We start from the raw sequence: 12,953 nt of genomic DNA, 5'->3' as shown, positions 1-12,953 counted from the left end.
CAGTGAAACTCTTGCTTCTTTCCATGTAGGATTACACCTTGACGATCTTCCTGCGTGAGTACTGGAGGGACGAGCGCCTGCATTTCTCGGAGACGAACCGAAGCCTCAGTCTGGACGGGCGGCTGGTGGAGAGGCTCTGGGTCCCAGACACGTTCTTAGTCAACGCGAAGAGCTCGTTCCTGCACAAAGTCACCGTGGACAACCGACTTCTGCGTCTGTTCCCGGACGGAAGACTGCTGTATGGGCTGAGGTACACTCGGCTTCTGCCATTTATATACTTGAGTGTTTAGATGTATTATCATAATCAGAAAAGTTAATAATACATTGAATCTAATAGTGCAATTCTCACCACAACCACCCCCCTTCCCGGTATAATTTGAAAATGGTCCACCTACATCCACATTACACTGTAGTTAAATATAGCTATCAGGATCCGAAACAACAACGTAAAAATTCAATCACAGTCCGATGTGCCTGAGTAAATGTTCCAGGCGCACTAAGTCTTATATTTCAGCCGTTTCAATCCCCCCAATGAAGATAACTGATAAAGATATACTTTTATCGTGTAAATTTCATATTTACGACATCGGCTATCACTTTTGCATTGATGACAAACTAAATTTAAAGTACGATAATAACATCAACGTTACTAGCATACCAAAGACATCGATGTTAAGTCCAAACCAAGTTAGACGGCTAAGTGAAAGAGACAGAGTTTAAACTTTGTTGCACAGGGAATCATACATATGGAGAAGGTCGGAGTACTCGACCGAAAATTTATTGTGAGTCTTTCTGTTGTGTTTGAACAAAGTTTAATCTTTTTCACTATGGAGTTTACCAACACATATAAGCTTTCTTTCGGAAAGTTAGATAGCTCAGACGTTGTAATACAGTCCTTGACCTCTCATGCCAGCACATTTGATCAATACCCACGCCTCGGCATCATTCAATCGAAGCTGAATGTGTCAGGATGTGAAGCGGCCTGCGAATCCACAACGACCTACGCAACAAACGAAAACCAAACAATGGAGCCGTGCACAATTCATATCTGTGTCTGCCCTTTGAAATCGCGAACCCTCCACACCGTATCCATGGACCTTCAACGGACAATGATAACTACCTACGCAATGGAAACCTGACATAGAGTCGTGCACAATTTATATCTGTGTCTGTCCCTTGAAATCTCGGACTGTCCACAATGTACCCATGGACAATAATAAATACCTACGCAACGGAAACGTAACAATGGAGCCGTGCACAGTGTATATCTGTGTCTGCCCCTTGAAATCTCGGACCCTCCACACCGTACCCATGGAATGTCAACGGACAATAATAACTACCTAGTGACGTACGCAATGGAAACCTAACAATGGAGCCGTGCACAATGTATGTTTATCGCTGCCCCTGTAAAACTCGGACCCTCCAATGTACCTATGGATCACGACAATGGATAGCTATGAGGACAGCGGACAATCAAACTTCCCCAGGCGCGGACGCAGATATCGGCTCCCCAGATTTTCCCATAGCTCACGCCGACTGATGCTGAACCGAGATCACAGTGTTCCCCTCAGGGAGAATAGCGAATAGCGTATAGCGGCTTCTGGGTGTCGGCCAAGTCCGCGATGTTGTCTCGACCTTTCTGCCAGCCGCGTCGCCGGATGTTACATTTTCTGCCAGCCCCATATATCCTGGCTTGCAGGACCCTGCCGACAGGCGCAGGCTGGTAATGGATAGCGATGTGTTCCTGAAAGCGCTGGGAGGTGGACACTGCTATTCATTACCCTGAGAGTCTCATCTTCATCCCCGCCCTTCCTCCTCTCTGCGAGTCTCGTGATAAAGACAAACGAGAAGTCAAGGTGACATTCGATTTTCGATACGAGCATGACATTCAATTTTCCGGGGGAGTCGCTGATGAGAATCACGGCGGCTTTGGGCTGGTCGAAAAGACTGGCCTGTAGAAGAGCTTAATATGGCACCGCGGGGATATATTTCTTACACTGCACATGATCTGCCTTTTCTTCCTTTATAATCCTGCTAATCATTTTACGTAAATCATTTTATCGCAAACCACAAGACCAAATCCTTTCCTTTTTAAAGACCTGTCATTCCGATGCATACATCTACAGTTGGACTTTTTTATCTGGTGAGGGCATTTTATAACCAACCAAGCTACATCATATGACCAGTTTAGAGCGAACATTGGCCATTGGAAAGTTTTTAAAATGCTCGATAGATACTGCCTGGATACAAGAAAAGCTGTAATAACTTGGTATTGACCAAGGTTTGCCATGCGGAAGTAGGGGAGCTTATTGTGTCAACGCGGGATATAACTCTTCTACTGCACAGGAATCTACTAATGTCTTTTTTACTATTTTATCAGCCAATCCCGAAATCATTAGAACAAAATCAAAACATCATTTTAAAGGAATATCAGGCTGATGTATAGATTTGGCGTATACGTGTATTTTTTTCATCGTCATCATCATCATCCGGTCATGTTGGTTGCACGGATATGATGATTTGGGCAGGGCATTTTATAACAAAGGAACAACATCATATGAACAGAAAATAAAGAACACCATCTCTTGGAACGTTTCAGAAAAGTTTCCCCTCATCACGACAGGAATAACTTGACATTGACCAAGGTTTGCCGTGCAGAAGAGTGATATGGAACCGGATGGGAAACCAGTAGGCTCCCTCTCCAGAGTAAGGGGCGTAAGACGTGCGATCTGTACCAATCATACAAAACGAGAAGTCTCATATGTCTTTTAGCTCCGCATGACCATCAAGAAAGCAGGACTAATGTTTGAATTGCTTTACTTGCGTTTTTTTAATGCAGACAAATCTAAGCTTCAATTGATTTAAGAAGGGTAAGGCAAAGTTAGCTCTGTGCTATCTGTCATTCCATATCAAGTATGTACGAAGGGTCTGGTCGGATGAAAAAAAATACTGATATCAGTCCGTGTACGTACATTTGGTCGATTCGCATTGAAACTGTTTTAAGCAGAATATTACACATTCAAGGTTAAGGTAGAGCAACGGGATTGTTGAGAATTCTCGCGATACAATGGAAGCAAAGCACTGCAGACATTCAACTGGTGGCAGTGCTTGAGCCACTCCAATCACTGACCTGGAAAGAAGGGAGCACATACATCTATCCTATTCTAGTCCAATTGGAAATTCAGTCTATGAATGTGGATCAAACAAGATATCATCAAATGCATTTAATCTAGACCTGCTGTCCTAGAATTTAAGATGAGTTCATCTGAGTACACGACCACTTGTTGACGTCATATTTGTCTTTTCTCGTTTAATTTGTAGGAAGATATTAGTGCTGGGCGTGGAGACGGACGTCTTTCGGTGCCCAAATCTTATCTCGGTTCTGCAGCCGGAGCGCACAAACCAAGAACTGCAATATTGCATAAAGGGAGGACATTGCTTTTGTAATCAAGGACCGATAACACCGTGGGGAAATATACGTATGTCGTTTGCAAATGGAATATTTGTATTGGAGAGTCAACGTCTTCATATACTATGAGATTAAGGACTTTGCCTGCCTTCGAAAGAAGGGTTTCTTGTTATGGAAAAGACGGTAACATTTATCATTATGAAATCTAAGAATGGGGACAAGAAATCCCCTTCAAACGAAGTCCATAAATTATAGAATCAGGAAACGTCATGTTACATGGAATTTCCCATCTGGTATTGAATACTTTTTTTCTGGAACGTTCGCGAATGGAACGGAACTAGTTTTCACAATCTAAAAGAAACTTTCCTAGGCTTGGCACTGTTATCAGTGGTGACACGCTACAAGGTATAGGCATCAGAAGCAAGGAAACGAATAAACTCAGATTAGGTAGAACTGAAACTGCACTCCAAACAGTGAACTAATGGCTCACTGGCGAACTCAGAAAATTGCCTTCACCTGTGCACCAATTAAAATCCTGAAAGATAGGAAACTCCGACAACATTATATAACTTTGTGTGCATAGGATCTGGCGTCATGGAGAAATCTTAGGATTTTTTGCTAATATAAATGGACTTGGAACACGACAGTGAAAGTATGTTTCTATGGTAAGAAGAATGCGTATGGACTCTTGTTACTACGTGTACGTGTAAGCCACTAGATAATATACCAAGCCTTTCATCGACGTAGTTACGTACCAAACCATATGGCGCAAGCTGCATCAGCAATATTCATTTGTGATAAACGTCTTCCGATAAAATCAAATTGCTTGTAATTTTAAATGTGACATAATTGTCATAGTGGATGGAATTATCTATTAACAGTGATAACGTAATAAACGGCGACATCTATTACGATAAATAACGGCATGTAAAAATGTTAAGTCATCGCAATTATACTATGCTTTGAGCTAGACAATCTGTAATGGTCTCCCATTTACGTTGCATAAGAACCATAAAATATCATGACCTACATCAAATGTGGCCCTAAAATCCATCATAAAATCGCTCAGTACAACTATTTTTACATATGCACCACGCAATGATACAATATGGCATATCAGTCCAGGTAATGTTGCAATGTAATATACACGTATGGGTAATGTGGCAGGAAAAGTAGCAATCTGCTCCGTCGATTTGGGTACATTGTCATCTTAGAAGATGATGAAATCTGATATATAATGTCATTACTTACTAATAGTCTAAGTCCTACGTACAAATCCATTAACGAAGTGAAATTTAGCCTTCACGTCCGAACGTGTAATGTAAGCGTTGTTGGCTGCCTTTCCCGGGTAGGTTCCAGTGAGGTGCAAAGCTTAAATGTAATAAAAGTAACTATCGAATGCGGTCGGTTTGAGGGTAACGCATGAGTAAAATGTTACAAGGCTAATGGAACGGTCATATCCCCATGCGAGACATAAACCGCGAGATATGATCCCAATGTCAGGCCAATTATTGCACAGTTCTTTTGCGGCAGTTCGATCCTAAAGTGTATTATATAAGCGCACACACTGACTCGCGTGAACAGCATTGTATACAGGGCAACAAGGCAGGAGGGAAGAGCTCTATACAAATCAGGGCAGGCAGATAATGTAGGCAATCTATTTTGAAATTAGGAGAAAAAAGTTTAAAAATATCCAGACTCGTGTGAAATACGCAGGACCAAATACCACCCCACCACCGAAGATCTCCACGATTTTACTTCCGAACGTTTCGAGTGACATCCATCACTCTTCTTCAGTGCCATTCTTCAGTTCTGTTGTTGTTGTTGTTGTTGTTGTCCTCGTTTAACGTCTATTATTTCGCTAGACGTGGTCTCTTGGTGCTCAGTAACACATGGTTCTGGAATGAACTACCAGAACAATTCAATACAAGTGCAGCTAACTAGAAAAATTGTGGCAATTAAAAATGTTGCCATGGCGACGGTTTTATAAGTATTAATGACTGCTGTTGTAGGTTAGTTGTATTTGTGTTTTATTCTTTCGCCTGGTTGAACCAAAAGTGTTTTAACCACTTCTCCGTGAAGTAGCACGTTCGAACCTGTTTAAGGGATTTTAAGGGACTGTTATATCTTATCAATGACTAGATAAACCAACTCTGAATTCTACTTCCTGTCATTCAAGCAAGTTTAAGGTTCGTCCTCATCTCACTTCAGTACGTAGTGCAGACAGTGGGCGAAGGTATTAATTATCTTTTACATCCACGACCGAAGTCAGGTACCCAACTTTACAACTAGGTGAAGTGAGCAAGGTCGTGAAAAGTGTCTTTCCAAGAGCTCAACGTCGGGGGCACGGCGGGTATCGAACTCGGGATCTCTAGATTCCGAGTCCAACACTCTACCGGTTACGCCACTAGAGACGCCACATTGCAGCATTGCATGCCACATACCGCGTAAAGTTTCTGGACTTGCTTCCAGTTTACGGTGAATACACGGTATAACATTTATGGATTCCCCTGTGCGTGGAAATGGGGACATGATATTGACCGATTAGACCGGAAAGCTCCACAAACCGATCCATAAAACAGGTGCTTCACAAGACCTTTTCGCGTTCAATACCTCCATAAGAGTAACCTGTGAACTTTACCGCACCTCAATTTGTCACTGTCGTTTGCAGATTTTTTTCCAATAAACCTTCAGCTCGAGATCCGCATTCTCATATCACTCCAACAAACGGAAGGCATGCCTTTATGTTTGAGCTTCGCCTTTTTACACGTTCACACTGGATAACCCACTGTGTCCAGTGCAGCCATTCCCACATGTTATATGAAGTCTACTTTATATGACTCCAGGAAATTAAACTGTTACTCACGACTAGTTTGCTGCTGGTGAGTAATCTCCAAGCATATCCTTTGGTAGCGCAAGATGGCAGAGAAGTGAAACCGGGCTAGGAGTGTGGCCCCCGGTAGCGAAACTTACTCCTATGCCGACTTCGCTCCTCTGCCAGCTTTTAATACTATGCTGCTGTAACATCTGCTTGTAGATTAGCTGTTGAAAAGCTTTCATTTGGTATCCACCATATTTCTTCAGCTCTGTAGCGTCACGTAACCTGTTGGTCGGAGGTCTCCCTCTCAGGTCACGTGACTGGACGAGTGTGTTGTAAATCTGGGGAGTATGTGATGACCCTGGTCACGGTTCAGCATGAGACACCGGGCCATGATGTGAACGGTCTGTTTGACTCCCCTGTCGAGCCACCTGCTCTTTCTTTCTGATTTGTAGACTTTCTCTAATCTCAAACCTACTGTAATCTACGGTAGCATAAGAGGAGCTTCCAGAGGAGTGTATTTGGCTACCGGAGTGGCTAATGATTCCTTTTGACCAGTTTTACTCCTTTAGCTTAGTCAGCTTTGATACTATCTTATGCCACAGGTAAATCTGCCTGAAGATTAAACTTACTGTACAATGTGATGTACAGCGGCTGGCAAATCCCTGTTATGCCTAATTTTGGATTTGGATGCAAAAGTATGTCACTGTTTTGTTTTACACCAATATTTTACATTAATTCTCAGACGCTCAGTTTTCAGCGTGGTTTGATAGAAGACAGCGAAATATGACTATGTGTACTTTTGTGTAACTTTAAATAAAGTTTGTACTAAAACATGGCCAATTGACGACACTAAAGGTGCACTCTGGCTGCACTTGCGTCAAGCTTGTGTCACTGCGGGGTTCCAAACATACTCAACGAATTCCAGACATAAAGAACGAATATTCTTACTCTTTGTGTATTTTGTCGTCTTTTAAGTCATACTTTTACGTATTACACAATATGTAAATTATAAAAATATCAGAGAAAATACCAACACAGTGAGGCAGTGAACGAACACCGCAGTGACGCAAGCTTGACGCAAGTGCAATGAGAGGGCACCTTTAGTATATAGTACCTTCCTGGCTTATCTTATACCCACTAATCATTAGAGACGTGGTACTTTTCATCAGCCACTGCCTCCAAAGAAACATCCATATACATAGTTGAATAGAATAGACACTTGTTACTTTTTAATGTCTGTACCCATGCAATTAGCCTACGGGCATGGATTTGCAAATAGATAAATAAACTTAACTTATATTCTTCATTACAATATATATAACAGACTTCAACACTCCTTTAATGGCCCTTTGTAACCTTTTTTTCCATGTTGATGTATCGTTCTTGATGCTTCAGGATCACAGCCAAAGCAGCCTGTCCCATGGACCTCAGGAAGTACCCGCTAGACGTGCAGACATGTCCTCTGCAGTTCGAGAGCTGTGAGTATTTAGCTATGACATCAGCTTTACCCACAGAGCTAACCTTGCGGCAAAATAGCTGACAATGGACGGCTTGTGGACATGGCCTTTACTGATAGTCTATTAGCCCCGGAGGAGGACATCTTCATCACGTGGGATGATGAGTAATCAACACGCTAGAATGATTCGGGAAGGCGAGGATTTTCGCCCAGGATGCAATCATTCCAGTCGTTCTACTCGGGTGAGAAGTGGACTTATGGCACCTTTGGCATTACAACGTATAACGCCTGTCAGCAATGCTGACGATACCCATCAATCTGGCACCAACCGATCATGGAGAGCCACCACACTGCATTAAGCCTCGCCGACCTGAGGCGTTTTTTGACAGGATAGCTGTCAGTCTGACTTTTTATGCTCGTATTTGCCCAAAAGGGACAGACAAAATGCTACTTGTGCAATTCACAGCTTTACTGAAGAACCATAGAACAAAGTTTATGCCAGTCTTAGTCATTGGTGTAAGTAGTTCTCGTGAATCAAAGAAGTCATAAAACCATTACCATTGTTGTACCTCTGTGACTAGTTACAACATGGTCTAACGTATCGCATCCTCTCGGCATTTGTACTGTCTCAGAACTTTTCAAAGTGAGATTCGTGTACTGTAAAGCATTTACCATGCCGCGAGTCTAATACAAGTACCATTTAAAGATATGATTTACACTTCTCTTTACGTCCGCTTTGCAGGGGCACAATGCAAACTTGATTTTCCGGTCCGTGCTTTGACTCCGTTTACGACAAAGTTAAATGCCTTTATGTCGCGATCCAACATAAAGGTCTAGAAACTCCATTACGAAAAAGATATTCAACCTTGGGAGAGAAAGAGAAGGTAAATGTCACGTCGGAAAAGGCCATTAGTGACAACAGGTGCCTATAAATCGAGAGGTTGTCGGTCAAACGTAATCTTCAAAGCGTCGATCCCACCCGGAGAACTTCTATTTTCGGTCGCTATTGTCATGCCAAAGGCAGACTAAGCTGCACGCTATATAGGGAATCATTCCATCACTAATCTTACAGATGACACTTCGCCAATAGCCAATACGGAAGGATTTTTGAAACAGATACAGAATATCAATGGATGTCGTCGCGAATCCCCGAACTTATGAAAACCGTGCCAAATTGTCCAAATCGTAAGCGGCGCACGTTGGCTGAACAATTGCCAAATTGGACCATCTGATATTCCCCGCTATTTGCCGCGCCAACGTGTGCATGCAGATGTACTCAATCTGTACCGCAAATACGGACGGCCGAAGCGGAAAAAACAATTTCTTCATTTTATCCCACCGATGAGCGGAATCGAGTGGGTGGATGCTGCTGCCATATTGGGTTAGCAGGTTTGCTTTGGAAATAAAAAGTCGGCGGCCTGCTTCAGGACCATTGCCCATCCCAATGGGGTTTCTAACTAAACGGTAAAACTGTCAGATAACAATGAATCATACCGCGACATGGTTCATTGATCAATAAAGAATTCCCTTCCGACAGATGAGTTGATTCGATATGGCGATCCCCGTGAAAAGTCATGACAGTTTCGAGTCACAAATTGAGCGGTTTTGGAAATGCAAATTCACCTACTATGTTTCCAATATCGTTAATAGATCATGTAAAGAAATGCTTGACGATTGCAGTTTACATGTGGTACTGTCGCTATGACCAAGCGTACATTTGCTACGCTTGCTTGACATTGTAAAGTTAGAGATCAGCAAAGCTGGATACCTTGCAGGTTATTAATAGGTTATTAGAGTACTATACTATAATAAACCTGCATCTGCTGGGGCCGTCTTACGTGGGAAACAGTTCTGTCCCTGTAGGACTTAGTGCGCCAGTAGACGAGAGGGTGGAGAAGGGAGTGCACACCCCTCCTTCACCTTAAAAAGTCACGTGCAGGCCAGGCAGACTGGTCGTCTAAGCAATCTTGTCTGCCTACCATTGATCTTCGGATACGAAGAAACAACCATCAATCAATTAGTGTACACAAAGTTAAAAGGAAAGTCAAATCCGTTCTAACGATGTCACTCCAAAAACTTCCACAAGCCGTTAATCTTCATGACGAAATGCAATAAAGAAGACAAAAACATGTATTGTATTTTTCCATCATAATACTTAAAGCATTAAGGAATTGTGTTGGCATACTTCGAGAATACTATTAACTGATATCATCCATCAACTTAGTTTGCCTGTGCTTGAACTTTCATCCGTGCCATCATTAATGACCAAATATTAAAAAACAAGCAGGTGTCTGCCACATAATTTCGAGCGTAACCACCGCGATATTTGGATCTACAAAAAAGTCTCTATGGAACAATGACAAACTTCCTCAGAGAATTCTACATGGCTAGAAGCCCAGCCATGAGCATAGTGTTGGAGTTTGCTGGCACGCCAGAGCCACTGCGTGTTTCATCCTGTATACAGGTTCTTTTTAAAAGTTTTGGGATCCCTTCCTAATATATTTATGACAATATCTTATGTTTGCAGATGGATACACGACCGAAGACATCCGGTTTAAGTGGAAGGACGGGAACGAGTCAATCCACGGCCTGGAGCGGATCGAGCTCGCGCAGTTCTGGGTGGGAGAGCACGAGGTTTCTGACGAGGTGCAGAAGTACGAAACAGGTCGGTGCTACAAATTTACACACTGACGACATGCACGTAAACGTACTTACCACATAACGTAAGCGGGTTGTTCCAACGTAGAGTCTTTATTTTGAACATAACATCGTAATAGTAGTCAAAACCCGACGTAAACCGGCCGAATTAGCCACACAATTGTGCTCATTATCATTGAAAATCGATGATACCTCAAGATTTGAAAATGACGTGGTTGTTATGGGCGGGGGTGTGGTCCCAATTTTTGGCGGTCGCGGTCGCGTTGGCCAGTTGGTCGTTGTGAAGAGATGGTCGCTTGGGCAGGTTTGACTGTACCATGAACAAAATTGCCATCATGACAATCATCATCATCATCATCGCCGCATATCAGTCAATGTTTATTGAGGCCGGCCTCCATAGTTTCATCATGACAATGCAATGCTTACAAAAGCCTGGTACCAGTTTCTGATTATCCAGACTGTTTATTTTTTCCCTTAAATCACGAATGGTTGAAGCATGTGCTACTCTCACCATGGCACCTTGATACATGTATGTGTTCAATACTCATCGGATGTTGCTAACGGTAAAACGTATTGTAGGAGAAAAGCCCTCATCCAATGTCACATTCACATGTCGGAAGTATGTGAATTTGCTTTTTCAACAGGGATGTTCCAATATCATTAAATCAGAAGCTAGGAATCATCTGATGTGAATCAATCTCAATGGCAGTTATCTGACAGCTCATTCGTTTTATCCATGCGTGCTCCGTTAATCCAGTATTGGCATCAGGCTTCTGTTTGCGCAATTGTGGGTTTTGATAGCGTCAGGCGGCACAATAACATTGCCAAACTACAAGCACACACTCTGTTTCACCTCCAGACGTTGACGTCTATTGGTCATTATGGCTCACTGGTTTCAAAGTTATCTCTTCACACAATCAGCTCACCTCATTACACGCCCGAACAGGGAGTCCTTTTCGGCCTCGTGAATATACCGGCGGGGCGATGGGATCGAGTCAAACACTATCAGCATGCAAAGCGTAGTCTGTAAGTAAGTAAGTAAGATCGGTTTATTGAGTAGTCAATTAAAATATAGAAGGACTTTATTGCGCAACGATCGCACACGGTACAATGTATGGCCAAAAAAAAAGAAGAAGAAACAAACTTATCATCCTGATTACTAAAACAAGTATCAAACTTAGTTCATATGCAGATTATGAATATAGAATGAAATTGGCATGACTGCTTTGTCATAAGAAAAAATGCCGAAACTCATAATTAGCCCCACTCGATTGTAATACAATATCAATGATTTAAAGCCTCAAGGTCAGTCATGGTTGTCTGAATTGTGCTTGTGTTTACAAAAATATATATAATTGCATTATTGCCAATTCTGTAAATAGCAAGTATTGCTTAAATTGCGTGTTATATGATTAAAACGTATATGTACAGAAATAAACTGTGAGTTCAAACATTGAGATCAACTTACATTACACAAGACAGACAGTTGGTATTACGCTATGTACTGGTGACATTTGCATTATTGAGCAACCTAACCATGTATGGTATGGCACTGCTTCTTTAACGCTCGGTTCTTGTTCTGAAACTGTCCATCCGTTGGTTTGATCGTGTGGATGGACATTAGCGAAGACAATCCGTCATTCTTGAAGGTTAGCTTTGATCACAGTATAATGATCAATATAATCATTGGAAGATAACAATTTCAATCAGTATGGGATAACCCTTTTAGCCATCCTAGGAAATGTTTTGCATGAATATAGAGAATCATATTATCAATGGTAAAACAGTGCAAGTCGCAGGTTTGACTTGATTTATGTATGGTACCAGTCCTCTCCCTCAGAGTAATAAACCTATTGCAACGAACCATCTTCTCATGAACAATCAGATATGATTTATACACAAGGCCGCAATGATACAAAAAACCATTGAAAAACTACAGGTGCCTATAAAAGAGCTCGTTTAGAGCTGAGAGCTTGACATTGCTAGCCATACATTGCTAACCATGGGTAAGCCAATTGAATTGATCGACTGAAAGGAGCATCAACCTCTATACGCAGTCTACCATACCGAGGGAAGCTGTTGCGGACCGGTTATATTAACATTATATTACCCATTATGTAATGTAATCTTAAATCGTTTTGCAATCCTCAATTAGCGAGGTTTGGACATTCCGAGCCTGTTGCTGCATGCTGTATTGATACTCAGACATTGAATTCTAGGATCGAAGGATTATGAGGTACGAGGGGCATTCAATAAGTAATGTCCCTGACCCACTTCCAGTTGTCTGATCTACGTGAACTTACTGTGGTTTCTGATTTAAAGGTGTTTGAACTGAGTTAGGTGTGAAATGGACCAGGTGTGAAATGGAGCAAGTTGAGTGTCGCGCAGTGATCCATTTTTTGTATTTGAAAGGACGCGCACCAAAGGAGACTTTTGATGAAATGAAAGAAACTTATGGTGATGATGCCCCATCATATGACCTTCTAAAATGCTGGCATCGTGAATTCAAGCATGGTCGGAAGTCTGTGGAAACAGCTCCCAGAGCTGGTCGTCCCTCTTCTGCCATTGATGAGGCATATGTTGGAGGACCAACCTCGGGTGTTCTACAA

General features: G+C 42.2%; 1 protein-coding gene across 2 annotated transcripts in view; it reads left to right on the top strand.

Annotated features, from left to right (window-relative positions):
* The window catches only part of LOC118416563 (gamma-aminobutyric acid receptor subunit beta-3-like), a 35,480-nt gene that overhangs the window by 12,442 nt on the left and 10,085 nt on the right, over nt 1-12,953 (top strand). For both annotated transcript variants that reach the window (XM_035821711.1, XM_035821709.1), the window contains 3 exons: nt 30-250; nt 7,626-7,708; nt 10,214-10,351. In XM_035821711.1, the coding sequence (XP_035677604.1) occupies nt 30-250; nt 7,626-7,708; nt 10,214-10,351 (442 nt within the window). The remainder of the gene's footprint in view (nt 1-29; nt 251-7,625; nt 7,709-10,213; nt 10,352-12,953) is intronic.

This window comes from Branchiostoma floridae, chromosome 5 (genome assembly GCF_000003815.2).
Source record: "Branchiostoma floridae strain S238N-H82 chromosome 5, Bfl_VNyyK, whole genome shotgun sequence".
In the NCBI taxonomy this organism is placed as follows: domain Eukaryota; kingdom Metazoa; phylum Chordata; class Leptocardii; order Amphioxiformes; family Branchiostomatidae; genus Branchiostoma; species Branchiostoma floridae.
Note: the sequence above shows the minus strand (reverse complement) of the source record. Positions and strands in the feature narration are given on the sequence as shown.